Source organism: Dromiciops gliroides, chromosome 3 (assembly GCF_019393635.1).
Source record: "Dromiciops gliroides isolate mDroGli1 chromosome 3, mDroGli1.pri, whole genome shotgun sequence".
Classification (NCBI taxonomy): domain Eukaryota; kingdom Metazoa; phylum Chordata; class Mammalia; order Microbiotheria; family Microbiotheriidae; genus Dromiciops; species Dromiciops gliroides.
In genome coordinates, this window is record NC_057863.1 from 300531626 (window position 1) to 300559047 (window position 27422).

The following is a 27422-nucleotide window of genomic DNA, read 5'->3' on the forward strand; positions in this document are numbered from 1 at the left end:
TAGGGTACAATCACCAAGAGGCTGCAGGATGGGAGGGTTTTGGGGGAGGGGGCAGGGGTACAAAAGTGAGCAATGAAAGCTTGGGAATCCATAATATCTCATCACTGAGTATGTTGTTAGAGGGGCACACAGGATGGTGATGTCACTTTTATAGTTGGCTTCTCTGGGTTCTCATGGGAGAAACCAAACACATCTGAGAAAGCATTAAGGTTTTCAAAGCCTGTGCCCTCATGCTGTTCTTAAGTGCAGGGGAATAACTCTCTCATCTCAGGTATGTGTTTCAGAAGAGTGGTGTGTAAAAGTGAATCCTTGTAGATCAAATCATATTTTAAATGGGCACTTGAGTCAGACTGAATAATGAGGCAAAAACTAGAACCGAACCAGGAAAATCAGCTAAGTGCTGAAATGGACAGAACTAAAATATTACTTTTTTATTTGTGAAAAAAAGAAGTTTGTCAAAAACAAGCCAAACTTCCCCCATCCCCTTCCAAAAAATAAATTAGATCAAATAAGACCTTAATAAGTCTGTTTTGGAAGCAGCTGGGTGGCACAGTGGATAGAACACAGAAAATGGATTCAGGAAGGCCAGAATTCAAATCCAGTCTCAGACATTTACTAGCTATGTGATCCTGGGCAAATCACTTAACTTGTCTGACTCAATTTCTTCATCTGTAAAATGGGGACAACAGTAGCGCCTATCTCTCATGGTCGTTGTGAGGATCAAATGAAATGTTCATAAAGCTCTTTGTAAACCTCAAAACACTATATAAATTTGAGCTATTATTATTATGGTTTCTAAAATTTGATTAAACCAAACTTCCACTGAAGTCTCCTCTGAGCTCTCATCACAGCATCATTCTGACCTCCATAAGGCTATGCCTGTGAGACACAAGCTTATACATTCTCTTAAATCTTTTAGTGGAGGCCCAGTGAAGGATGGTGGGTCTCTAGTTTGAGGACCCGCCTAGCCAAGTTTGGCCAGGGCCATTACCCATTTGGCCACAGAGTGATGAAGCTTAAGGAAACACTTAGAAAGATCATCCATGCAAGGTATTGAGGGAACATGACTTGCAATTAATGATGGGAGTTCTCATGTTCACAAAATCATAGGCCTGGGAATATCTGAAGTATGGGGTGTCCCAAGCTTAAAACTACAGGAAGACTTTTGGGTTACTCTGTTGAAAGTTGGCACAACAAAATATCTCCTGAAACAAACTGATGTTTCATTCCATTCAAATGCACTAGTGTATCTCTTTTAAAGGAACCAGCTACTGAATTCTTCTGTAAAGTGTCATCCTATCCTAATTTTGCTGGTTAGTAGAGTCAGAGATTTGTCTACAAGATTGTCTTAGAGTAGGACACATCTGCTCTTCTTATGACATATTGGGTTTTCCTTCTGAAATTAAACCAGCAACTGTTCTGAATTGTAAACTTTTCTTTAAAAAAATGTATTTACCAAGAGGATGTTCCCAACTTGGAAGGTTTTAAAAAAGCCTTTATTGGGGCAGCTAGGTGGTGCAGTGGATAAAGCACAGGTCCTGGATTCAGGAGGACCTGAGTTCAAATCCAGACTCAGACACTTGACACTTACTAGCTGTGTGACCCTGGGCAGGTCACTTAACCTTCATTGCTCCCACAAAAAAAGCCTTTATTATCATTCTAATGTCTACATGAAATTCAGCATTTCCTTCAATTATGAACACAGGCAACAATTATGAACATATTCTGATAAGGGGGGAATTGATTTCAGCATGTTGTCAAAGGAGTTCATGAAACAAAACAAAAAAGAAAAAGATTAAGAACGCCTGCATGATACTATGTTGCACTGGGAACGTTTTATCTCTTTTACTAGGTCTGGGCCCTCCTAACATTTTCCTAGACCTTTATTGACTTTTTATTGTCTTCAGTGCTTTGGAATTACATTTACGTTGGGCACTTACTCCAATCTGCCTATAGAGCCAGGTCCGGAAACTTTCTGTTTCTCACACTTTGAAATGCCCCCTTCAGACTGCACGAAAAGATACAGCATCAGCTGTGAGAAACAGGAGGCCAGAGAATTAACAGCCCAAGGTGTTTTCTTAGACACCTACTAGCTGACATTTGAGCCCTGATTCTGGCATGGCCGAGCCTTTTAGAGGGAATGGAGTTACGGGTTGTGTCAACCTCTATATTTAGGAAGAACAACTGTAAGCAATGACAGGAATTCTCTTTTAACACTTTACTTCCAAACGGAGTTCTACTCCAGCCTGGAGTGGCTCTCAGTGCCGGCTGGGACACAAAGCACTTGAGTTATTTCAGCCACATGAAGAGAACCAGAAACAGGATCACAGCTTACTGAAGACAGTGTCTCCTTCCCAACCTCCAGGAAGCATTGTACTCGCTCACCTGACTGCTCGGATTTTTTTTTTTCTTTATACACTAAATAAATAAATAAACCAGGTAAGCTAAAGGACTTGGCTGTGGAAACTGGGTTTTCTTCTAGGACGAATTCCTTCATAGATGACTTTGAAGTGTTTACTCCCTTCACAATTTTGTCTGCTTGTTGGCAGGGAGCAGGGGCAGCTGATTTGTGAGTTGATTGTACATTGCAACAACTTTTGTTTTTGTTTTCTTTTTAGTTTGTTTGGCTCCAAAGGGAAGCTGAGTTGAAAGCTCCTCTGACTCAGTGAAACAAACAAACAAACAAAAAACCAAAGTATTGGAATGAAATAAGTGTGACCTGAAAATGTGCTGTAAATTTGGGACGTTACAAAAGTAGACAAGCTGGGCAAACAGATTTGGGTCTCATTCCTAGGAGGCTATGATGCTTAATCAGGAGTGTTGTGGTTTGAGAAAACTTACAATATAATGCTTTTGTCTGACTGCAATGCAAAGTAGTGGCCATGTATTGTTATACTTTTTCAAGCTCAGAAGTGTTTTAAATGTTTCTATTTAAGTGGTACAGTTCCTGTTCAAGTCTTCTCCACACAAAGTCAGTGCTCTATAGCCATCTGTCCACGACCCTGTTGTTGTAACAACGTGCATCTATATACAGTATGGGTAAGAAGGTAGCATTTACTGACTGTCCTTTTTTGTTGTTGTTGGCACCAATTTATGAAACATGGAGAGGGTAATGGTATCTTTCCTCTTTCTCTCCCTCCCTCCTTCCCTCGGCGTGTTTAAGGCAAACTGAATGAGGAGTCAGTCAGTCCAGACAGCTGCACATCTTTCTACACCCCTCTCAGGAATTATATTTAACTGACAGGCAGAAGAGAATTCCCTGTGGGTTTTAGATTTGCCTCTATATTTGACCTTTTCATAAAATATCTCCAAACATTGGCTTTCTTTATGAGTTCTACCAATGTAATTAGCAACTATTTACCTGGATGACATGATTTTACTAGAGAGTAAAAAAGCTTGATTTAAAAGTAGAATGTTAAATGCCTCCCACTCGAAACTTGGGGCTTGCACTATTTCTAGTTTATATGACTAAGCATAAAATCCATAAAAGGTAAATGCCAGTGTGTGGAGTAGCCAACAGACTGACTTCGTCTTTTCATCCTAAGCTGGGAAGGGTGTCCAGTTCAGTAAGGTATTTCTGAAAGTCAGAATTAATAGATGACTTTTTGGTCATGTAGTTTGCAGATTTTAGCAGAATACTAAATGGGATATAGTCATGTTTCAAAGAACAGGATCTCAACTTGAGCTAAAGAGATTTATAAGACCTTGGGAAGTGGTATGAGTCTGTCTGTGGTATAGCTTTGGTAAATGGTTGGCAAATGCTGTAGAAAGATGAAACAGCATTCGGTACAGTAATGGAGGTGAACCGAGGGACAGGGAAACAGCCAGGAAATATTGTCTATTTTTACTCATTGGTCTGCTTTTGCCCTGATTTCTCTGGAAGTAAATGAGGACAGCAGGAACAGCCGCCTAAGAGACTTACACAAATGTGTCATTTGTATACTTTCTCTTAGGAGCTAGGGTTGGAATCTGACCAACTTCCTGTAGACATTCAATACAGCTCAAGGTATATGTCATAGAGAGATTTGTCTGTAGATCCGAACTGTGTAGCAGGCATGACTCCAACTATATGCATCTATATATATGCTCAGAGATAAATGGAAAGATAAGGTAAAACACTAGTAGAGACAGAAGATTTAGGAGATGCTGATTTTAGACCAAAACAAGATGTTAGTTCAGATTATACATCGAAAAATTAGTAAAACAAAACAAAACAATTTTATGGCTCTCTATGAACTGAACTTTTTCATTTTTTTAAGCAGTTGGCGTAGGATTGAATGAAATCATAGTGTTTGTTTGAATTGGAAACAGGATTAGGGATCATCTAGTACAAACACATTCCCTTATTTTATAGATGAGAAAATTGGGGATCAGGGAATTGAAGTAACTTACCGAAGGCAGAAATGTAATTTAAATCCAGGTGCTTTGATGCTAAATCTAGTGGTCTTTCTTTTGTGTGTGTGTGTGGGGCAATGAGGGTTAAGTGACTTGCTCAGGGTCATACCGCTAGTAAATGTCAAGTGTCTAAGGCCGGATTTGAACTCAGGTCCTCCTGAATCCAGGGCCAGTGCTTTATCTACTGTGCCACCTAGCTGCCCCTGGTCTTTCCTTTCTTACATGCTTATCCTTATCAAGACAGAAATTCATTGTTAACTGTGTGCTTGTCTGTCTATCTCTATCTATCTATCTACCTATCTATCCTCTCTCTCTTTCTCTCTCTCTCTCCCCATCTCTACCTCTGTGTCTGTGTCTGAATCTGTTTCTGTCTATCTATCTGAGGGAGAGCCTCCTCTTTGGTGCAGATCTGTGAGTTCATCTTGGCTAGGAACTTTTTGTATGGAACCACCTTCTACTGATGTAGCTTGTCCATAACCGTGGTTATGGAGAGGCTAAGTGACTTGCCAATGCTCATACAACTAGCATGTCAGAGTCAGGACTAGAACTTAGGTATTTTTCACTTAATGCTCAGTCTTTGTAGTCTAAGAACTAGCTTAGCAAAATTTGGACAGGGCCATCATCAGCTTGAGCTGGGATAGTGTGCTGGGCCTGGACTCAGGAAGACATCTTCCTGAATTAAGATTTGGTCTCAGACACTTACTAGCTGTGTGACCCTGGGCAAGTCTCTTAATTTTGTCTTGGTTTCCCTTATATGTAAAATGAGCTAGAGAAGGAAATGGCAAACCACTCTATTATCTTTGGCATGAAATCCCAAATGGGGTCATCAAAAATCAGACAAAATTGAAAATGACTGAACAACAACAAATCACCAACTTAGCCACAAGGTGATGAAACTTTTGCACACAGCCACTTGTACAAAGATCGTCTATTACACCATACTACTTCAGAACTTTATTCAAGACATAAGCATTCACTATTAATAATAGAATAATAATATCTGGGATATGTATAGTGTCTTAAGGTTTACAAAGCATTTTACAAATATTATCTCATTTGATCCTCACAACAACTCTGGAAGGGAGCTGCTATTATTACCTCCATTTTACAGATAAGACAATTGAGGCAGGCAGAGGTTAAATGACTTATACAGGGTCACATAGCTGGTAAGTATCAAAGGTGAGATTTGAACTCCAGTTTTAGTGCTCTATCCATTTTGCTACTTATCTGCCTCTCATATTTAGTTTATGTTCTAAGATTATGAGAGTGGGACAAAAGTCATGGAGGAGTTTCAATATTTAATAATTCTTTTATTTTTCCTTTTTAACTTATAATACCATAGCATCGTATACATTATATATAGGAAATGAATTTATATTACATGTGAAGGGGCAGCTAGGTGGCGCAGTGGATAGAGCACCGGCCCTGGATTCAGGAGTACCTGAGTTCAAATCCGACCTCAGACACTTAACACTTACTAGCTGTGTGACCCTGGGCAAGTCACTTAACCCTAATTGCCTCACTAAAAAAAAAAATTAAAAAAAATTATATTACATGTGAAACATCAAGTCTTGTAAATGGTGAAAAATAAAGAAAAATAATTTTCAAAAAGTTATTAAAACGTAGTGACTTTTGCCCTGCCCTGTATATAATACTTTTGAATGTGTTTTTGGAGTATGTCCTTATTTATTTATTTAATTTCTAATGTCAACTAGAAAGACAGAGTACCTTTTTCTCAATACATTTAAGATCCCTTAGGGAATTGTGGATTTGTAGAACTTTAAATAGCTTTTGAGGATAGATGTATTAAAACATCACAGCACTATAGTTTTCCTTTGAGAATCCCACTGTGTCCTAGATCCAATGATCAGCACCATTAAAAATGTCGATTCCTCTTAGTTCCTACTATCTTCCATACCAAACCCAGAAACTATTTAGTATGCACTTTGCAAATACATATACATACACACAAATATATGTAGGTACTTATATATGTGTATATGTGTTTACATGTATATATATATATATATATATATGAATGGAAAGAAAGAGAGAGAGAGCTACATGTCTACTCTATACTTTCTATATACATATTTCTATGTTGGTGCAGCTAGGTGGTGCAGTGGATAGAGCACTGGCTCTGAAGTTGGGAGGACCTGAGTTCAAATCTGACCTCAGACACTTACTAGTTGTGTGATTCTAGGCAAATCAATTAACCCCAATTGCCTTAAAAAAATTTGGGGCCAAGTCCTGTTGTCCTGATAATATATTTTGCTACTGGAACAAGATGGCTCTGGAGGAGAAAGTGAGGCTAGTGACTTTGAACAGCCCTTTCTCACTTAAATTTAATTCATTGCAAGTCTTGACATCTGTCACGGTTCTCTTCAAGAACAATGGACAAACAAGAACAACAATCTTCCTATATACATATCTATCTATACACATACACACATATATTTGTTTTTATTTATCTGTGTACATATTTCCCTTTTAGAATGTGAACTACTTGGAGCCAGGGGCAATTTTATTTTTGCCTTTTGTGCCTAAGAATGCTGCTTGGCTCATAGTAAGCTCTTAATGAGTACTTATTGATTTAAATTCAAACAAGAAAAGTAAAAGTGGTGGTATCCAATCAAGCTATATGCAATATAGCAAACACACCCTAAAACTGCCTGTTTCATCATTTTACTTTTAAAATTTGGAAATGGGGGCAGCTAGGTGGCACAGTGGTTAGAGCACTGGCCCTGGAGTCAGGAGGACCTGAGTTCAAATCCAGTCTCAGACACTTAACACTTACTAGCTATGTGACCCTGGGCAAGTCACTTAACCCCAATTGCCTCACCAAAAAAAAAAAAAATGGAAATGGTTTAACAGGAAAAAAAAGCAAAATATCAACATAGTGTTGTCCAAAGGTGCACGAAGGAAGCTTGTATTTAGACAACACCAAGTCAGCCAGTGGGAAAGTGAAAAGGGTCAATGACTTACCTGTTTTGTCTTCATAACATTAGACACCTGCAGTTTTGAGGGCAAAAATGATTAATAGCATTTCTTTTATTTTGTTTTATGTAGACACATGACAACATAAACATGACTCACAGATCCCTTTCTCCTATATTTTACCTCCCACAATGTTCACAGGTGCCAATATCTATGATGATAAGTTTATTCTGTTCCTAGCTATAGGCAAGGCTGAAAAAAATCACCCTATGCTTGCATTTATAATTTCTTTAATTGTTATTAATATAGAATAAGCTTTGATTGTGGTCTGGCAGTGAGACACTCTAAAGTTGGGCCTATGTAGGGTCCTATCAATGAAATTCGTACCAGGACTCTGAAATTTTGACCTGTGGAAAATTTTAATACATGCAGTCCCTCTGAGGCAGCAGAGAAACTACACTTAGTTACTAACAAGTAGTTTAGCACCTAGTTAGCAAAAATAATTACTTTAAATTAGAATCTACTAGATTACATTGTTAATAATGCCTATCAACGAGCCAGTATTATAACTATTTCCCCCTTCCAATCAACAGAATTTGTCTTACTCCTTTATAAATTTTTGATATCTTTGTTATTACATCACTTATGCTTCCCCCTCTATTTCCCCCTCCCCACTCCCATTGGCCTTGTGATGAAGGCTTTTTTTTAAGAAAAAGAGAATAGAAAAATTCAAATAAACTGATCAAAGCAATAAAAAAACCAAACTTTATATGCAATGTCCTGCACCTGTGGACTCCCTATCTCCTTTCCATCTCTTCAAGGGACCAGGGTAAGGTATTTTCTAACTCTTATTTTTATAATATTGCAACATTCATTTTTATTTTGTTTTGTTTTGTTTTTCAGGGCAATGAGGGTTAAGTGACTTGCCCAAGGTCACACAGCTAGTAAGTGTCAAGTGTCTGAGGTCAGATTTGAACCCAGGTCCTCCTGAATCCAGGGCTGATGCTTTGTCCACTGTGCCACCTAGCTGCCCCATACAACATTCATTTGTTAGACTGTTTTGTAGTTCTTTCCATTATTGAAGTCATTGTATATATTTTTTTCTGGATCTGCTTACTTCATTTTATATCAATTTATGTAATCTCTCCATGCTTCTCTATATTCCTTATGTTCATTTTTTTTTTCAGTAGGGTAATGTTCCATTACATTCATGTTCAACAATTTGTTGAATCATTACCTAACTAGTGATTATTTACGTTGTTTCCTGTTTGTGTGTGTGTGTGTGTGTGTGTGAGAGAGAGAGAGAGAGAGAGAGAGAGAGAGAGAGAGAGAGAGAGAGAGAGAGAGAGAGAGAGAATAGGGTTAAGTGACTTGCGTAGGGTCACACAGCTAGTAAGTGTCAAATATCTAAGGCTGGATTTGGACTCTGGTCCTCCTGATTCCAGGGCAGGTGCTCTATCCACTGTGCCACCTAGATGCCCTCTAGTTCTTTTCCATAACAAAAGATGCCACTGTAAATATTTTGGTATATATGATACCTTTTTTTTGTCAATGACCTTGGGTATGGACAATTTAGCCATTTTATTTGCATAATTTCAAATTGCTTTCCAGAATGATTGTACTAAATCATAACTCCACCAACAATGCTTCAGTGTACTGTCTTTCTACTACCCCTCCAATACTGACTATTCCCATGTTGTCATTTTTGTCAACAGTCTTAATTAATTCTTGTACTATTTTCACCCTATGAATCCCATGAAGGTTGATTTGAAGACCCTTCCACTGAGTACAAAATTATGGATTAGCTGTGACCAGAATAATCTATTGATTCGAGAAATTATCTATTTTTAAAAGTTCAATTCTGGGAAATCTCAAACATTGTTTTGATTTTGGGCAGAAAAAACAACCAATTAATAGAATAATTAACTTTTGACTTCTTCTGCTGACAATACAAAGAAAAAAGAAATGACTAATGTAGACCAGTAAATTCCAATTCACCATTCAGGTCAGGAGACAAGAGTTTTTCCTTCTATCCTTGATCCAATACAATAGGTAAATATTTATTGGCCATGAGGCATTCAAACTCAGATTTCCTATCATTAGATATTGGCTTGTGTCTATTAATATGTTAAAAATTAATTTAAAATTTTTACTGATGCTTTTTGTTTTAGTATAGGTTTTCCAAAAATGATCCTTCCCCTTTACATTTCTCCCTTGTAACAAAGATAGCTAAGCAGAAACAACTAATATTGCAACCATATGTCAGCATATGTAACATTAACTCTTTTAGTCATTTCCCTTATCTTCACTGAGAGGAGAGAAGTGTGTTTCAGCTTCTATACTCTGGGACCAAGATTAGTCATTGAATTCAGTCCAAGTTCAGGTCCCTCAGTGTTGTTTTTATTTATAGCATCGTTGTTTTTGTATACACACTGTTTTCCTGGTCCTGCTTTCTTTATTCTCTGTCAGTTCATTCAAATCTTCCCATGTGTCTCTGAATTCCCCATATCAATCATCTCTTAAAATTCAATACTATTTTGTTGCATTCAAATGCCAGCTTATTCAGCCAATTTCCAATATATTGGCATCCACTTTGTTTCAAGTTTTTTGCTAACACAAAAAGTGCTGGTGTGACTATTTTGGGTAAATATGAGATTCCCCTCCCCACCCCCTTAATTGTCTTGAAGCATATTCCTAGTAATGGGATTACTGGATCAATGATTTTGAACTATTTAGTGACTTTTCTCACATGATTACCAATTGTTTTACAGAACAGTTGGACCAAATTAGAATAGTTCATGTTTACATGCGCTTCATTATCTACAATATAGATGATATTCATAGCTGTTGTTTAAGGAAGGGGATAGAAGAGATGAGATACAAGGAGCTTAAGTTCTGAATTCTGTGTGACTTTGGGCAAGTCACTTCAACTCTAAGGGCCTAGAAATGAGGGAGTTGGAGTAGGTGACCTCAACAGCTCATATCCAGTTCTAAATCTTAACTATGTAGGAAAAGTTCTTCAGAGAAGAGGAAAGACTCAGAGAAGAAGGGAGCTGGAGTATTGGGGAAGACTTCCTTCAGAAAGTAGTGCCTGATCTGGGATTTAAAGGAGGACTTCAACTAGTAGAGACATGAAATGATTTCAGTTGATTTCATAGCAACCCTTTGAAGGAGATGGGGCCAGTATTATTAACCTCATGTTGTGGATGAGGAAACAGAGACTCCAAACTAAGTGACTTTCCCAAAAAGATTATTTATTTATCTATCTTAGAAAAGACAAGTACAATAGTTACAAAGCATTTCCCTCCAAAACCTAGGGTATGCTTTCTTCCAAATACACATAGAATCTATGTGGGGAGAGTTAATATAAATAAAACTGTTATTGTTCAATCATTCAGTCACATCCAACTCTTCATGACTCCATGGACCACAGCACTCCAGACCCTTCTTTCCTCCACTATCTCCCAAAGTCTGTCCAAACTCATGTTCATTATTTCCATTACACTATCTGCCTTATGCTCCTTTTGTCTTCAATCTTTTCCAACATCAGCATCTTTTCCAGTATAAGGAGATTAAGGCACACATGTAAACAACACTTGTGTAGTCAATGCACAAATCATTATGAGCAGAGCCTTGATGTCTTTTTCTTCTTCAGAGGATCCTCATGAATTTTGCTTCAGGGTGTGGTATCAGTAATGCTCCATTGTTCAGGGCTTCTTGCAGGGCATGGCATTTCTGCTGGATGGGCAGTTCACCTTGTAGGGGAGGTAGGATGGCCAATCTGCCATTTGTGCCAAGTAGTTCATTTGGCGGCTGAACTTGCTTCTTACTAGACTTGGCTGCTACCTGACTGAAGCAGGCAGGCCACTCAGCTACTGGGCTCTTCTCAGGGGGTGTGCTGGTCAGTTCAATCCTGTGGACTCCCTAGGTTCACTCTTTGATGGATAGCTGCAATCTTCATCCCTTCCAGACTCTAGGTTGACTGGGTGTTATGGTGCTCTTTTCAGTTGGAGTGTTACAATCCTCTTTTCAGCTAAGGCAAAGGATTTTAAGCCTAGAATTGGCAGAAGCCTTTTCTTAGAGCCTTGACTCTGAGGTTTGCCACCTTCAAGCAGGAAGTGGCAGAGAGAGAATTTCTCTTGTTTGACATTCTTTCCTGGTTCAGAGGGAGCTTACTCAAATGAGTGATTCTACTTTTATCTATTTTTCAATTAACATTTTATTCAATTATCAGGCATTTATTCTTTCTCCTCTTTCTCTGCCCACACCTTTCCCAAATGACATAGTTACTAAGGGCATAAGTAGACTCTAAATCTATCTTACTGCAAACCCAGTGCTCTTTCCCAACATCCTTGTATACTAGAGTGGAGAAAATCCTATACAAAGAAAGAACTTTCCAGACTTGGAGATTTGAACAAAGGATTAATTTCATTTATTTCATTAATGAATTTCAATAATTCAATTAAATTGAGATGCTACCAAACATAGTAAGAAAGACATTGGACTTGCAAGCAGGAGGCCTGAGTTTGGCAACTTAGCATTGGGCAATTACCAGCTATGTGACTCAGAGAAAGCCACATAACCTCTTAGCCTCAGTTTTATTATTTCTAAAATGGACATTATTATATTCACATTACTTAAATCACAGAATTATGAGAGAATGCTTCAAAAACCTTTAATGAAATACAAATAGGAGATTATTACCATATCTTTTAAGATAGTAATTTCCTTGACTATAGTGATCTAGTGTTTGATAAACCCAAAGACTGCAGCTTTTGGGATAGGAACTCGGTATTTGACAAAAACTGCTGGGAAAACTGGAAGATAGTATGGCAGAAACTAGGCATAGACAAATATCTTACACCATATACCAAAGTAAGGTCAAAATGGGTACATGATTTAGACATAAAAGGTGATACCATAGGTAAATTAGGAGATGAAGGAATAGTTTACCTCTCAGATCTATGGAGAGGAGAACAATTTATGACCAAACAAGAGATAGAGAATATTATGAAATGCAAAATGGATGATTTTGATTATATTAAATTAAAAAGGTTTTGTACAAACAGAAGAAATTCAGCCAAAATTAAAAGGGAAACAGAAAGCTGGGAAGCATTTTTTATAGCCAGAGGCCTGATAAAGACCTAATTTCTAAAATATGTAGGGAACTAAATTAAATTTATAAGAATGCAAGTTATTCCCCAATTGAGAAATGGTCAAAGGATATGAACAGACAATTTTCAGATGAAGAAATCAAAGTTATCTATTGCCATATGAAAATATGCTCTAAATTACTATTGATTAGAAAAATGCAAATCAAAACAACTTTGAAGTACCACCTCACACCTATCAGATTGACTAATATGACAAAAAAGAAAAATTATAAATGTTGGAGAAGCTGTGGAAAAATTGGTGGAGTTGTGAACTGATCCAACCATTTTGGAGAGCAGTTTGGAACTACGCTCAAAGGGCTATGGGACTGTGCATACCCTTTAACCCAGTAATACCACTACTAGGTCTGTATCCCAAAGAAATCATAGAAAAGGGAAAAGGACCCACATGTACAAAAATATTTATAGCAGCTCTCTTTGTGGGGACAAAGAATTGGAAATTGAGGAAATGCCCATCAATTGGGGAATTACTGAACAAGTTGTGGTATATGAATGTAATGGAATACTATTGTACTGTAAGAAATGATGAACAGGCAGATTTCAGAAAAAACTGGAAAGACTTAAAGTGGACTGATGCTGAGTGAAATGAGTAGAACCAGGAGAAAATTGTACACAGTAACAGCAACATTGTGTGATGATCAACTGTGATAGACTTGGCTCTTCTCTGCAGTGCAAGGATCTAAGACAATTCCGAAGAACTAATGGTAGAAAATGTTCTCCACATGCCAGAAAAAAAGAACTATGGATTCTGAATGCAGATTGAAGCATACTGTTTCTACTTTTTGGCTGTTTTTTTCTTTTGTGAGGTTTTCCCCTTGTATTCTGATTCTTCTTTCACAATATGACTAATGGAGAAATATGTTTAATGTGATTGTACATAGATTACCTATATCATATTGTTTTCTGTCTTGGGGAAGGGGGAGGGAAAGGACGGAGGGAGAAAAACTTGGAATTAAAAATCTTATGAAAACACATGTTGAAAACTATGTTTACATGTAACTTAAAATGATAAGATACTTTTATGATTAAAAAATACAAAAATTTCATATTAAAAGAAAAGAAACAATGTTTGTCAAAATCCCAAAGGCATCAATCAATCAACATTTATTGAGGATCTCAGTTTCTAACTGTAAAATTAAGGGTTTAGACTAGACAATCTCTAGAGTATCTTCTGGTACTAAAGCCCATGAGTTCCTATGCATTATGTGTGAGATCTTGTGGTAAGTACTATGGTAAACACAAAGAAACAAGTAACATACAAGGTCTAGCCCTCAAGGAGATGTCAATCTAGTAGTTGAAATGAGACAGACAAAATTCAAAAACACGCAAGCATTTTCTTACATGGGCAAGTCACTTAACCTCTCTGACTTCAGATTCTTCATATATAAAATCAGGGGGTTGGACTAGATGGTCTCTGAGGTCCCTTTCAATTCTAGATCTTGTTATTGTTCAGTTGCTTTAGTTGCGTCCTACTCTTTGTGAATTTTGGGGGGTTTTCCTGGCAAAGGTACTGGAGTGGTTTGCCATTTCCTTCTTCAGCTCATTTTACAGATGAGGAAACTGAAACAAACAGGGTTAAGTGACTTGTGCAGAGTCACACAGCTATTAAGGGTCTGAAGACAGATTTGAACTCAAGTCCTCCTGACTCCAGGACTGGAGCTCTCTATTCAATGCACTGCCTAGCTGCCCATTGTAATCTTTTTTTTTCCTTGGTGTGGCAATTGGGGTTATGTGACTTGTCCAGGGTCACACAACTAGGCATTATAATCTTATGATCAAAATAAGCATTTAATAAGCACCTACTATATGCAAGGCATTGTGCTAGACATTGAGGATACAAAGATAAAAAAGTTCACAATATAAGAGGGTGGGTGGGTAGAGCAAGCACATAAAGTAACAACTAATAATATAGGGCAACACAAGAGTGCCAGAGGGATGGTTTAGATAACAAAGACCAGAGAAGGAGTGTTTCTCTAGGTCACCTCTCTCATCTACAAAGTCTAGCTTTAAGTGGAAAGTTTGCCACAGTGATGGATAATAATGGAGGGTCAATGTCCACAATGTTTTTTCTTTGCTCTCCTCATGTAGGTGGGATGGGGCAAGGAGATGATAGCACCTTTTGAGTTTCTGATTGCCTCTCATTAACATTAGGTGCAAGGGATATCATCATTTCTTCCTATGAATGATTTATCAAGAAAGCTCAGGTGTTCCCTCTCCCTTAGGTATTTGAAAGGGGAATAGCTAAATAACTTTGAAAACTGAGACTGAAAGGATATATTACTAGTGAAAGGTATGACTGTCCAGTAGAATCACGAGTTAAATTCTACTTTTTCAAGGTGGAGAATCTGAAAGCTTCAGGGTCTAACATTTTCTTACTTGTTTTTCAGGGATAAGACTTCTTGAATATGTCGAAACAGCCAGCTTCTAACGTCAGGGCCATTCAGGTAAGCAACAGTATTTATATTTTAGTAACAACTATGGTATCTCTTTCTTGTTTGGTTGATAAAGTATATATATATATATATATAGTTGTTGATTTTGTTCATTGCAGTTGGACTAGTTGATCATTAACTCTAAGAAGAGAAGGAAGTTCTTTTTGGGTTATGTGCACAAGTGAAGAATAAGAAGCTATTTTTGCTTAATTCTTCTAAATAAGAAAACAAAACAATGGATTTATGAATGAGAATTAAAATACTTTTTTCTTCTAAATGCTGATTAAAAAATATCTGCCAGGTGAACATGAATGATACATTCAATTTCATGTTTCCATTGATTGATCTGGGTTTGAAATAGTGCTTTCTTGAAGGAAAGTGTTCTTGGGTATTTTGTGTGTCCTAGGATATTTTCCTGTCTTATCTATTCAAGCTCTCCTTTTTTCATTCTCTCATATTTAGTCTCCATTTGGCCAGACTGACCTAGCTTGCCCCACAAAGGTGGGCATATGCATTTTGAAATGAAGTAAAATAAAAGATTTTAATATTGCTTGAACAGTCACCAATCTGATTTGTTAATTCTCTTAAGGACCCTAAGGGTCCCTTCAACTTTTCTTCTATTAGACTTATTGCCAAGCAACATCCTGACTCTAGCTTTGGTCCTTATCAGTGTCTGCTGATAAAAATGGAGACAATCTCTTTCACTGTAGGGAATAGTTCCAATTTTTCTTCTAGACTGCCTTAAATACAATAATGCTTTAAAGAGCCCCATTTTAATTTTAGCTCTGACACTTTATCATGTCAGAAATAGAGTGGGAAGCCATGGAGGCTGCTCTTGAGTGGTACAGGTATGGGGGTTGCCATGGAGCCACTGGACCGTGGAGAAATCCTATCACAAGATGTGGTGGGAACTGTGAGGGAACGCACAGCACTTTATCAGTCATGACTAATGCATATCCTTGAATTAATGAAGCTCTTAATTAATGGAGCAAGATGTCCAGCATGCCCTGTATACACTGTGTTGGACAAAAGACCTAGGATGGGCCTCACTAATTGGCAATAATGCCATTTTGCGTGGTCTTTTTGTGCAACCAGATGAACTTCTGTCTCATGGAGTAGGACATATCCTAATTTCTTGTGTGCTCAGCCAAAATGACTTGAGTCCTAGGCTTACAAATTTAACTATTCTCTATTCTTGGTTCCGTGTCTGACATTTATTTCATGTGTCTTCATGTATTAGATAGACAACTAGAGTTGGAATCAGGAAAACCAGAATTTGGATGCTACCTCTGATGCTTACTAGCTGTATAACCATGGGAAAATGAGAATGGGTAGGGGAATTAGATTAGTTAGGATGATATGGTGCCCCAAGTACTGTATTTATTTCCTCATAGTCAGAAGGATTTAGACTTAATTCTAGCCTCTAATACTCACTGGCATGTGACAATGAACCAGTTCTATGACCTTTTTGAACCTCAGGCTCCTCATTTACAAGATGGACACAATAATACAATTTATTTCATAGGGGCCTTGTGAAGCTCAACAAATTAAGTATGTAAAGTGTGTTCATAGGTCATAGCACTGACAATGTGCTAAAACGAATTTTGCTGTTGTCTTATTATACATTATAAATACACAGGCAATTTATGAGGCTGCTTATTTTTCTCCTTTGAACTGATCTACTCTTATGTTTTAGGAAAAAAACCCAACCTGCTGATTTTCCTTGCTTTACTCTCTTTCTTAATTTTTCATTTAAAATGTACCAGTATTAGCCTTAACTTGGCAGATGTAGAAATATGTCAGCATCAGTTTAAAAGGAACTATTAACAATCTTAATAATGTTTATTCTGCTAAAAAACAAACTGAACCAACCCTCCCCCACAACCACCAATGGCCATGCCATCAACAATTCCTTTTTTTGGGTGAGGTATGACTTCTTCCATTAAACTTTATGCTTTAATACACCTTCAAAGAGGAAGAGATTTAATATTTTCCCTCTTAGGAAAAGGATTGACTGCTGTTTGAAATTTCTTGGCACCATAGATGCTGAGGTAAAAAGTATTTCAGAGGGGCAGCTAGGTGGCACAGTGGATAGAGCACTGGCCCTGAAGTCAGGAGTACCTGAGTTCAAATCCGGCCTCAGACACTTAACACTTACTAGCTGTGTGACCCTGGGCAAGTCACTTAACCCCAATTGCCTCACTAAAAAAAAAAAAAAGTATTTCAGAGGCTATATAACCCAAACCCATCATTTTACAAAATGGGGGTTCACAGGAATTATGTTACTCTTTCAAGGTTACACAGGTTATGTGTTAGAAGTGGGATCTGAACTCAGATCCTGTATCATAGACACTAATTTTTCTGCTGTACCATGTCTTTGAATAGTTGATGTCATTTGAGGGGTACTGAAAAAAGATCATATTAAATTAAAATAACTAGCAATATCTAAGCACCTTAAAGTTTGTAAAGTACATCTCATTTGATCCTGTCAACAACCTGGGAAGTAGATATAATAATTTTTTCCTATTTTACAGATGAGGAAACTGAGGCTAAGAAATAGGTTAAGTGACTTGCCAATGGTCAGACGATGTTGGAGGTGAGATTTGAACTCAGGTCTTCCTGACTCCAAGTCTAGCACTCTCTCCACCATTTCATCTAAGTGCCTAAAACAACTTAATGTAAAAAAAAAATTGCAAAGGAAAAGGATATTTTGAAAAAGATTTTTAACAATCATAAGGACTGAAAATTTCATACCAGTAATACTTCAATTCTGACTGAAGTCCTGGGAATTAGCTGTCAAGGATGGAACTTCCTCACTAGGGTGATTTTGGCTTGAAGGACTGATGTAATTCACCTCATACAGTTCACATTTTTCTCTTTTCTGTCAGCATCTGATCTGTCTTATCTGGATCAAATTAATTTGGCTAATCCACACTGAATCATGTGGTCAGGTGTTAGAAGAATAGGGTTACTACACCCTTCTTGGGTCAATGAAATAGAGCCAAAAGCCATCACAGTAATGTCCAACATAGTCTTGCTTTCTTTCCAAATGGCTTCATTCACTCAGTGAACTTGTGTGGTGAGAAACTAGAGCTCAGTTATTCTCTGCCCACCTCTAGAGGAAGTGAGCCATGGTCTACCGCTCATAACATCAACTTTCATCAAGGGAAAGCATTGGGCTCCATACCAAAGTTCCTTCTAGTGTGGATGAATACAACCCCAACCAGTTCAGTAGAAGCACAGATAAAAAGGATTTCAGTTGATGGTCACCCAGGTTGGAGGACTCTTGTTCTATTGAATTTTTGTTTGAGTCATGCTATTTCCTAGGCCAAGATGTCTAAGTACAGGTTCTTCCAATGTTGTCATGAAAGTAGGAGAAATCAAGAAGATATCAGGATGCACCGGATCTGATATCTGCAATTAAAGAATTTGACATGACAGGTTGTGATGAAAGTTAGAACTGCTGTGACATCTAATCCTATCAACAATCTGCATGGTAACAGCTCCCTAATGAGACTAAATGACATCCAGCTCATTGACACCAGGTCCCATGCTTTTTGCTTTTCAGAGACTGCCCCCTGTTTTGGGAGCCAATGATGGTCATTTCCATTGTTTAGGCTTAATATATTTTTTAAAAAATCTCCTCCAAAACTGAACTGATGATGGCTTTTCTTTTCTGGTTAAAGTGATAATCATAGTATCTTTTGGCTGTTCCTAAATTAAGCTTAACAGCTTCTTGAGAGCAACTCCAAGACTCTTCAAGTTGAACATTCCATTAGTGTAACATTCCTTACTCTGGGCTTAAAGGGCAAGGATTCAAAAAATGGCTCTTGATAGTTTGAAGGAAAGCAGAAAAAAAAACAGTTGCCAATGCACAAATATGCAGTACTCTGTTATTTGGGGAGGCTTCCCATGCTATGAAGTGTAATGGATCCAGAGGGCTTTTATAATACCTTTTATCATCAAAACCTCTGGGCAGAAAGGAAAAGGAAACAAGAATGATTGACTTTGTCTCGAAGAGAGGAAGCAAGAAGCACAGAATGATTAATTCTAAGTCCCATGAAGAAGAAACTTGGCATTCCAAACATAAAAATCCAGGTTCTTTGAATCCCACTTTAGTTTTTCATTGAGTACATAACTGTGTTGAGACAGAACAAAGTCTTTCCTCCTTTGAAGAACTATTTTTAAAGTTCTTAGTCACCAACTTGTGGTCTCATGAAATTGAGAAAGACTTTCCATTGGTACCTTTACAGGGTGGTATTAGCTAGTACCCAGACCCAACCCTGGGCAAAATTGTGACTCAAAGTTTTCTCCTTTTTTTAGCATTTTTCTCTCTCCCAATCTCTCAAAGTTATCATGGGCTCCCTGGTGAGAAAAGCAAATTATTCACACCAAGATTTTAGCAACTTAAGGATTTATAACTCTCAGGAGTAGGTCTATTGAAATACATTTAAAGTCACAGAGAGGGCAATATATATATATATATTTTTTTTCGGGGCAATGGGGGTTAAGTGACTTGCCCAGGGTCACACAACTAGTAAGTGTCAAGTATCTGAGGCCGGATTTGATCTCAGGTACTCCTGAATCCAGGGCCGGTGCTTTATCCCCTGAGCCACCTAGCTGCCCCAACGAGGGCAATATTTAATACAAAATAATATTGAATATCCTCACTTGTAAAATAAGTTTTTTTTGTTTTGTTTTTGTTTTAGTGAGGCAATTGGGATTAAGTGACTTGCCCAGGGTCACACAGCTAGTAAGTGTTAAGTGTCTGAGCCGGATTTGAATTCAGGTACTCCTGACTCCAGGGCTGGTGCTCTATCCACTGTGCCACCTAGCTGCCCCCAAATAAGGGTTTTGATAGGAAGACATCAAATGCCCCTCCCAGTCACATCACTATGATTCTCTAAATTTCTATTAGTGAACTTTAAACAACATTGAAGAAGATAGTATAGGTGAGGGAGATTTTTTTAAAAAAACCATCTTAATTCTGATCATCTACTAATTTATATGCCTCTATGTAATAATAATAGCTAGCATTTTAGGTCCTCAAAGGGTTTAATACATTATTTCATTTGATCCTTGCAATAACCCTATGTGGTAGGTACTATTATTGCCCCCCCTTTTATAAATGAGGAAACTGAAGCTCACAAGGTTAAGTGACTTGCCCAGCGTCTCATAGCTAGTAAATGTCTGAGGTAGAATCTGAACTTAATTCTTCCTGACTCCAAGTCTGGTACACTCTTCTCTGTATCACCTACCTGTGTGTTACAACCCTGCCTAACAGCAGAGCTAAGCAGAAAGTAATGTAAAAGTGTGGGAATAGGCATCAAAAGACTAATAGTTCTAATTTAGACTTTGTAACTAAGTAGCCATGTGCTTTTGAATACATTACTTTTTCTTTTTTATTCTTTTCCCTTATTCCTTGTAAAATAAGAGAATAACATTGTCCAACTTGTGCCCCCCCCTTCCCCTTTATGTGATGGGTATTATAACACCTTTAAGTACCTCTCAGAGGACTTGGGAAACTCAAATGAGATTATGTTTGTAAAGCACTGTGGAGACTTTAAAATGTTATTTAAATTTCAGCTATTATTATTAAGGATAATAAATATTTAAATGTGGCTAAAATTAATTATTAGAAACTACTGATTGGTTGATATTCCTTATTTTGTAATTCCTTGCATTTAACCTTCAATGTGCCTATTCTCTAAATTTCTATGTGAATAATAAATAACATTTCATCTCAAAGTTTAAATGGACAGAGATATGAATGGACTAAGAACGTTGCTATGTGACACACTCAGGGTCTCAGATGTGTTGCATTACCAGCTTCAACTAATGGTCTCTACCACCTGACCCCTCATTTGTTATGTGAGACAACGCATTACATGCTTGCTAAAAGAACATTCTCTTTTTGTGGACATTTATAAATTCAGTAGAAATAGAACCTGTCCCTAACAATTGCTACTATTATGCTAATGACTGGGCACGTTCTTGAAACCTACTTTGCCCTGGATGATAAGACTAAGGTTGAATCATTTAGGGAATTACTGAACAGAACAGACTGTGTTTAGAACAGAGAAGGAAGAAAATCTTTTGGGATCAAACATGTTGGATGTGGAACAGGAGCTGAGTGGGAGTTTCTTAAGATTATGGAGGGGAAATTTTACTGCTTTGAATTCTTTCCAAATTCCAAGAATCCCCCAAAGTAAAATCAGTTAGGTACCCTAGTAATAAGTATTGTTTGCCTGTCATTCATTCATTCATTCATTCATTCATTCATTCATTCATTCATGCATGCATGCATTCTTCATTCATTTTTGCTATGGGGAGGGGGCAGTGTCTCTTCTTTTCTTCCCTTCCCTTCCCTTCCCTTCCCTTCCCTTCCCTTCCCTTCCCTTCCCTTCCCTTCCCTTCCCTTCCCTTCCCTTCCCTTCCCTTCCCTTCCCTTCCCTTCCCTTCCCTTCCCTTCCCTTCCCTTCCCTTCCCTTCCCTTCCCTTCCCTTCCCTTCCCTTCCCTTCCCTTCCCTTCCCTTCCCTTCCCTTCCCTTCCCTTCCCTTCCCTTCCCTTCCCTTCCCTTCCCTTCCCTTCCCTTCCCTTCCCTTCCCTTCCCTTCCCTTCCCTTCCCTTCCCTTCCCTTCCCTTCCCTTCCCTTCCCTTCCCTTCCCTTCCCTTCCCTTCCCTTCCCTTCCCTTCCCTTCCCTTCCCTTCCCTTCCCTTCCCTTCCCTTCCCTTCCCTTCCCTTCCCTTCCCTTCCCTTCCCTTCCCTTCCCTTCCCTTCCCTTCCCTTCCCTTCCCTTCCCTTCCTTCCCTTCCCTTCCCTTCCCTTCCCTTCCCTTCCCTTCCCTTCCCTTCCCTTCCCTTCCCTTCCCTTCCCTTCCCTTCCCTTCCCTTCCCTTCCCTTCCCTTCCCTTCCCTTCCCTTCCCTTCCCTTCCCTTCCCTTCCCTTCCCTTCCCTTCCCTTCCCTTCCCTTCCCTTCCCTCCCCTTTTCTGGGGAGGGGATGACATTCAACATTCATTAACAACTATATTACTATTCTCTTTCTCCTTTCCCAAACTACTCTATCAAAACAAGTCTCTCACTACATCTGATAATCAAAAACCCCAGGGCTAATTTTTACTGCCATACTAAATTGATCACCATATATATATATATATATAAACATAAACATATTTTTACTTAAAATTTTGAGTTCCTAATTCTATCCCTTTTTCTTTCCTTCCCCTCTTCCCTCCCTGAGATGGTAAGCTATCAGGTAAAGATTATACACATGCAATTATGTAAAACATTTCCATATTATAGGCTACCATATTTAAAAATGCAACAATGTAGCATTGGCCCCACTCCAAAAGTTCATTCACCACAGCTAAAGTTAGCAGAGGTTATACAGGAGGAATACTAAGCTTCTGGGAGGGGCTTGAGGATCTTTGAAAACTACAAAGATATCAGTGGAAAATCATCTAAAAACAAGTGTGCAATCAGAGAAGCCTTAAAAGTGGTAAGTGTTGGCCAGCTCTTGCAGGGAGAGATGGAGGCAAAAAGTAGAAGAGTGGGGAGGGAAGGGTATGAGGATGAGAGAGAGGGAGGTTATGTCAAGCAATGGCAGATAAAAACCAACAGTGTTCAATAGGAACACCCCAAATCCAACAGAGCTGGGAAAGATACATTTTTCTATCAAATGCCATGAAAGTTACTGACTATGTAGGGGAATAGTGTTTCTGGAATCCTCCATATGCCAAAGATGAGGCTAAATAGGAGGCTATGCAGAGAGCAATACAAATAATTAAGAGAGTGGAGGAATTGCCTTACAAGGACTTCATTTTTATTCCTGTCCATCTGTTGAGACCAATTGTAGGATCAGTTTCACATCAGATAGGTTGCCTACCGGGGAACTCAACCCAGTTCTGGCAGAAGACAAGCCTAGAGATCTAATTCATCTTTTCTATCCCCAACTTCTAGGATGTAACTAGCAAAGCCTAGCCTGGAAAAGAAATGAGCAATGCCAGCTGAAGCAGGAAGGTCTTTTGAAGTATCTGGCAGATGGAACTACAGAAGAGGAAAAGGAAAAAGGGAGGATAATGAGAACATGTTCAATTGCATTAAGAAAAGAGAAATATTAGAGCCTGATTTCCTTTGTGGCTGTTCAGAACTGCTGTTATAACAATTATTCTATGTGGCTACAGAGGAGCTCCTTGGCCAATTTTATAACTATTTCTATTCACTGATCTCAGTTGATTTTTTTGTTGTTGGGTGTTTTGCTTTGTGTTTAGAAAATCAGTTCTTGATTCTGTACACCCTTTTGAAAGAGGTAAAATACTTTGCTTCCAATTTACAGGTGGAAAAATGATGTCACCAAGAGAACTCTATTTGCTTGTGGTTACACAGCAAGTTAATGGATATATACACACCTATACATATATATATTTATATAGTCATATGAATACACACACACATATATATGTACACAGAGCATAAATATAAAATAAATACAAATGTTTTGGGAAGGGGGCACTAACAGTTGGGGGGAGGTGGCAGAGAGACTTCAGGAAGTAGGTAATACTTGACCTGGGTCTTGAAGAGAGGGATTCAATTTGGTGGCAGTGAGGAGGATGTGGATACCAGGGGAAAAGCCAATACAGATTCATGAAGTTGGGAGATGGAGTATTGTTTGTGATGAATGGAGAGGACACTTTGGCTGGTTTGCAAAATATGGTAGGGAGAGTAATGCACAACAAGGCTAAAAAGATTATTTGAGGCCAAATTGTGGAAGGTTTTAAAAACTCATCAGAAGATTAGGGATGTGACATAGTTAGATCAATACATAAAGAAAACCACACTAACAGCATTATGGGAAATAGATGGAAATGGGGAGAGACTTGAGGCAAGGAGACCAATTAGGTTCAGTTCAATTGTTTTTCAATCAGGTCTGTCTCATTTTTTTTTTTGTTTGTTTGGGTTTTTTTGCAATGAGGGCAATGAGGGTTAAGTGACTTGCCCAGGGTCACACAGCTAGTAAGTGTATGAGGCTGGATTTGAACTCTGAAAGATGAGTCTTCCTGATTTCAAGCCAAGTACTCTATCCACTACACCATATAGCTGTGCACACAACTAGGTAGCCATTGCAATAACCTAGGCAAGAGGTGGTAAGGACCTGAACTAAGGTGGTAGAGAAAGGGGTCAGATTTGAGAGATATTGTGGAGGTAGAAACAGCAAGATTTGGCAACTTATTGAATATGTGGGGTGAGAGAGATAAAAATTGAAGAAAATATCAAGGTTACAAACCTAAAAGTATGGAAGAATGGTGGTATCTTTGACATAAATAGGAAAGTTTGGAAGTAGGATGTGTTTGGGGGAAAATAATGAGTTCAGTTTTGCACATGGTAAGTTGGAGATGTCTTCAGGACATCTGGTTTGAAATGATAGGTAATTGGTGACATTGGATTAAAGCTTAGGGGATAGACTAGGACTGGTACACACACATACACACACATATACGTGCACATAATTATAAATACACACACACACACACACACACACACACATATATATATATAACAGTCCTAGTTATATATGTGTGTGTATGTGTATGTGTATCTATATATGTAGAGATGGAGATAGATATAAATATGTACATATATACATATAATATGTATATGTATATACATACATGCATATTGCATACACATATGCACATGTGTGGTATGTATGTATATATGTCCATATATGTATATCTATATATAAAGGCAGCTAGGTGACACGGTAGATAGAGTGCTGGCCCTGGAGTCAAGAGGACCTGAGTTCAAATCTTACCTCAGACCCTTATTAGCTGTGTGACCGACCGACCCTGGGCAAGTTACTTAACCTTAATTGTCTCAAACACCCAGGGCCATCTCCAGTTGTCCTGATGTATATCTTGCCACTGGACCCAGATGACTCTGGAGGAGAGTGAGGTTGGTGACCTTGCACAGTCTTCCTTCACTTAAATCTAATTCACTGAATCATTACAGCACCCTGATATCATGGTCCTCTTCAAGAATGAAGGATAAACAACAACAACATCTGTGTGTGTATCTATATATCACTATCTATATCTCCTTAGCATGAAGATAACTAAAACCTATAGTAGCTGATGGGATCACCAAGAGGATATAGAGAAAATAGGGAACTTGGGATGGAACCCTTAGGAACACCTTCAATTGGTGAGTTTGATATGAAATATGAACTAGTAAAGGAGACTGAGAAACAGAAGTCAGACAAGCAGGAGAACCAGGAGAGAGCAGTATCGTGAAAACCTAGAGAGTAGAGAGTATCCATCAGGAGTAGGTGGCTGAAAATATAAAATTCAGTAGATAGGAAGTAAGGAGACAAGCATTTAGTAAGCACTGTGCTAAGGGTTTTACAAATATTATCTCAGTTCATTCTCATAATAATTCTCAGAGGTAAACTCTAATATTATTTCCATTTTTTTATAGTTGAGGAAATGGAGGCATCCAGGGGTTAAGTGACTTGCCCAGGGTCATGCAGCTAGTATCTGAGACTGTTTTTGAATTCAGGTCTTCCTGACTCCAGGCCTTGCCATCTAATCTACTGTGTCACCTAGCTGTTTTAAGATAGGTTGAGAAGGATGAGGCCCCCCAAAAAGTACATACAATTTGGCAATTAAGAGACTGATTGGTAAATTTTGGGAACAGTTTCAGTTGAGTTATAAACCTGAAAGGCAGATTATAAAGGGCTGAAGAATGAATAAGAAGAGAGGAAATGGAAGAAGTGAATAGACATTTAATTTTTTTTTTTAAGTGAGGCAATTGGGGTTAAGTGACTTGCCCAGGGTCACACAGCTAGTAAGTATTAAGTGTCTGAGGCCGGATTTGAACTCAGGCACTCCTGACTCCAGGGCCGGTGCTCTATCCACTGTGCCACCTAGCTACCCCAACATTTAATTTTTTTTTCTTGGAATTTGGATAAGAAAGATAGCAGGGATATGAGATTGAGAGGATGGTAAGGTCTAGTCATCTGAAAACTTATGGTTTATGACGACTTTACTGCATAACATTTTATCTAAATAGTTGAATTCTGATTATTTTAATTGAGTGCCTGTGATCACTCAGAATTCTCTGGATAGTATTTGTGTTAAAAATATTCTGGCAAAGTTTCTTTAAGTACTAAGCTTCCTGAAAAAGAAACTATTCATGAAGCCATCCCAACATTTTTCAATCTGGTCTTTACTTACTTTCTGCCTCTAGCATGTATATTTTTATGCATTTATTTTGAAGACACTTCTCAAAATACAGATCTATATAAAAAATTTGGACCTGGAAGGGGCCTTGAAAGTCATCTAATATAATCTCTAGTTATACAGATGAGAAAGCTGAGACTGAGAGGTGAGGTAATGTGCCCAAAGTGAGTTCCTGGCAGAGATGGGACTCTCACACAGATCTTCTGATTCCCAATTCAAGGTTCATATTTCCACTATCTCAAACTTTCCCTCACACGTGATGAGATAGAAGTGTGATCAGCCAACTTACATGTGGGTATAGTGCCTCCCCCTCTAACCCTAAATCTGTTTTATGCATGAGAATTTGGTCACATGAAATCCTATGGAAATGGGTCCATACTGTTTCATTGAATACATTGTGCAGGTAACCCCTTTCATTTATCTGTACCTTGTGACTCAGTATCTGCGGGAGGATCTGGGCTCACATGAACCCTGGTCTTTCCTGGGGTTCTTAACACCAGAAAGGGTGTCCGTTTCTCCAGCTAAGTCCTTAGCCTGGATTGAAATGGGGAAATCTCTAAAACAATGATTTTAGGTGTGGATCATGTATAGGGTAAATTAGTCAGTCAATAAATGTTTATTGAGTACTTACTATGTGCTAGGCAGTGTGGTGGATGCTGGGAATACAAATGTGAAAAAAGGACAGTTTTTGACTTTATAATGTTAGGGAAAGACAATATACAAAAGGGAGCTGAAAAGTGGGAAGGTCTCCTCACATTTGTGAAATAGAGTACCTTCCCAGGAAAGTAACCAGTGTGTCAGGTATAGGAAAGTTTAAAAAAAATTTCTACCACAGAAAATACAAAGGGGAAAAAGACTCAGGGATAAAGAACAACCTAAGAAACATAAAACCCTCAATTATTTTCTCCATTCTCTGCTGCCCCTGGAAAGGTAAAGACTTCTTGTGTAACTTCAAAATATATGTATTTCCCATTCCCCTAAGACTTGTGCTCTCTACGAATCTGTAGCAATTATCATGGAGGGCTGGCAAGGTCTAGATCTCCTGAGGAGCCAGCATTATTCTCTTTAGCTCTCCAGATGCAGGGAAGTTCTGACAGAGGTCCTTCTCTCCTCTGAGAAGTGTGCTGCCATTATGGAAAATTTTCTCTCTCTGGTCAACTGACACCTGAACACTAAATTCAGGAATAATCACCCCATAAGATAACTGTCAAGGCTGGAATAAATGCCATTTATCTTGTTTGCTATTT

At 38.3% G+C, this 27422-nt stretch overlaps 1 protein-coding gene across 2 annotated transcripts in view; it reads left to right on the forward strand.

Annotated features, from left to right (window-relative positions):
- Positions 1 to 2033: 2033 nt before the first annotated feature.
- SMPX (small muscle protein X-linked) overlaps positions 2034 to 27422 on the forward strand; it is a 101631-nt gene continuing 76242 nt past the window's right edge. Inside the window, exons 1-2 of one of the 2 annotated variants that reach the window (XM_043995678.1) lie at positions 2034 to 2439; positions 14891 to 14947. In XM_043995678.1, the coding sequence (XP_043851613.1) occupies positions 14909 to 14947 (39 nt within the window). In that variant the 5' untranslated portion in view covers positions 2034 to 2439; positions 14891 to 14908. The remainder of the gene's footprint in view (positions 2440 to 14890; positions 14948 to 27422) is intronic. The other variant, XM_043995677.1, reaches the window with a different exon arrangement.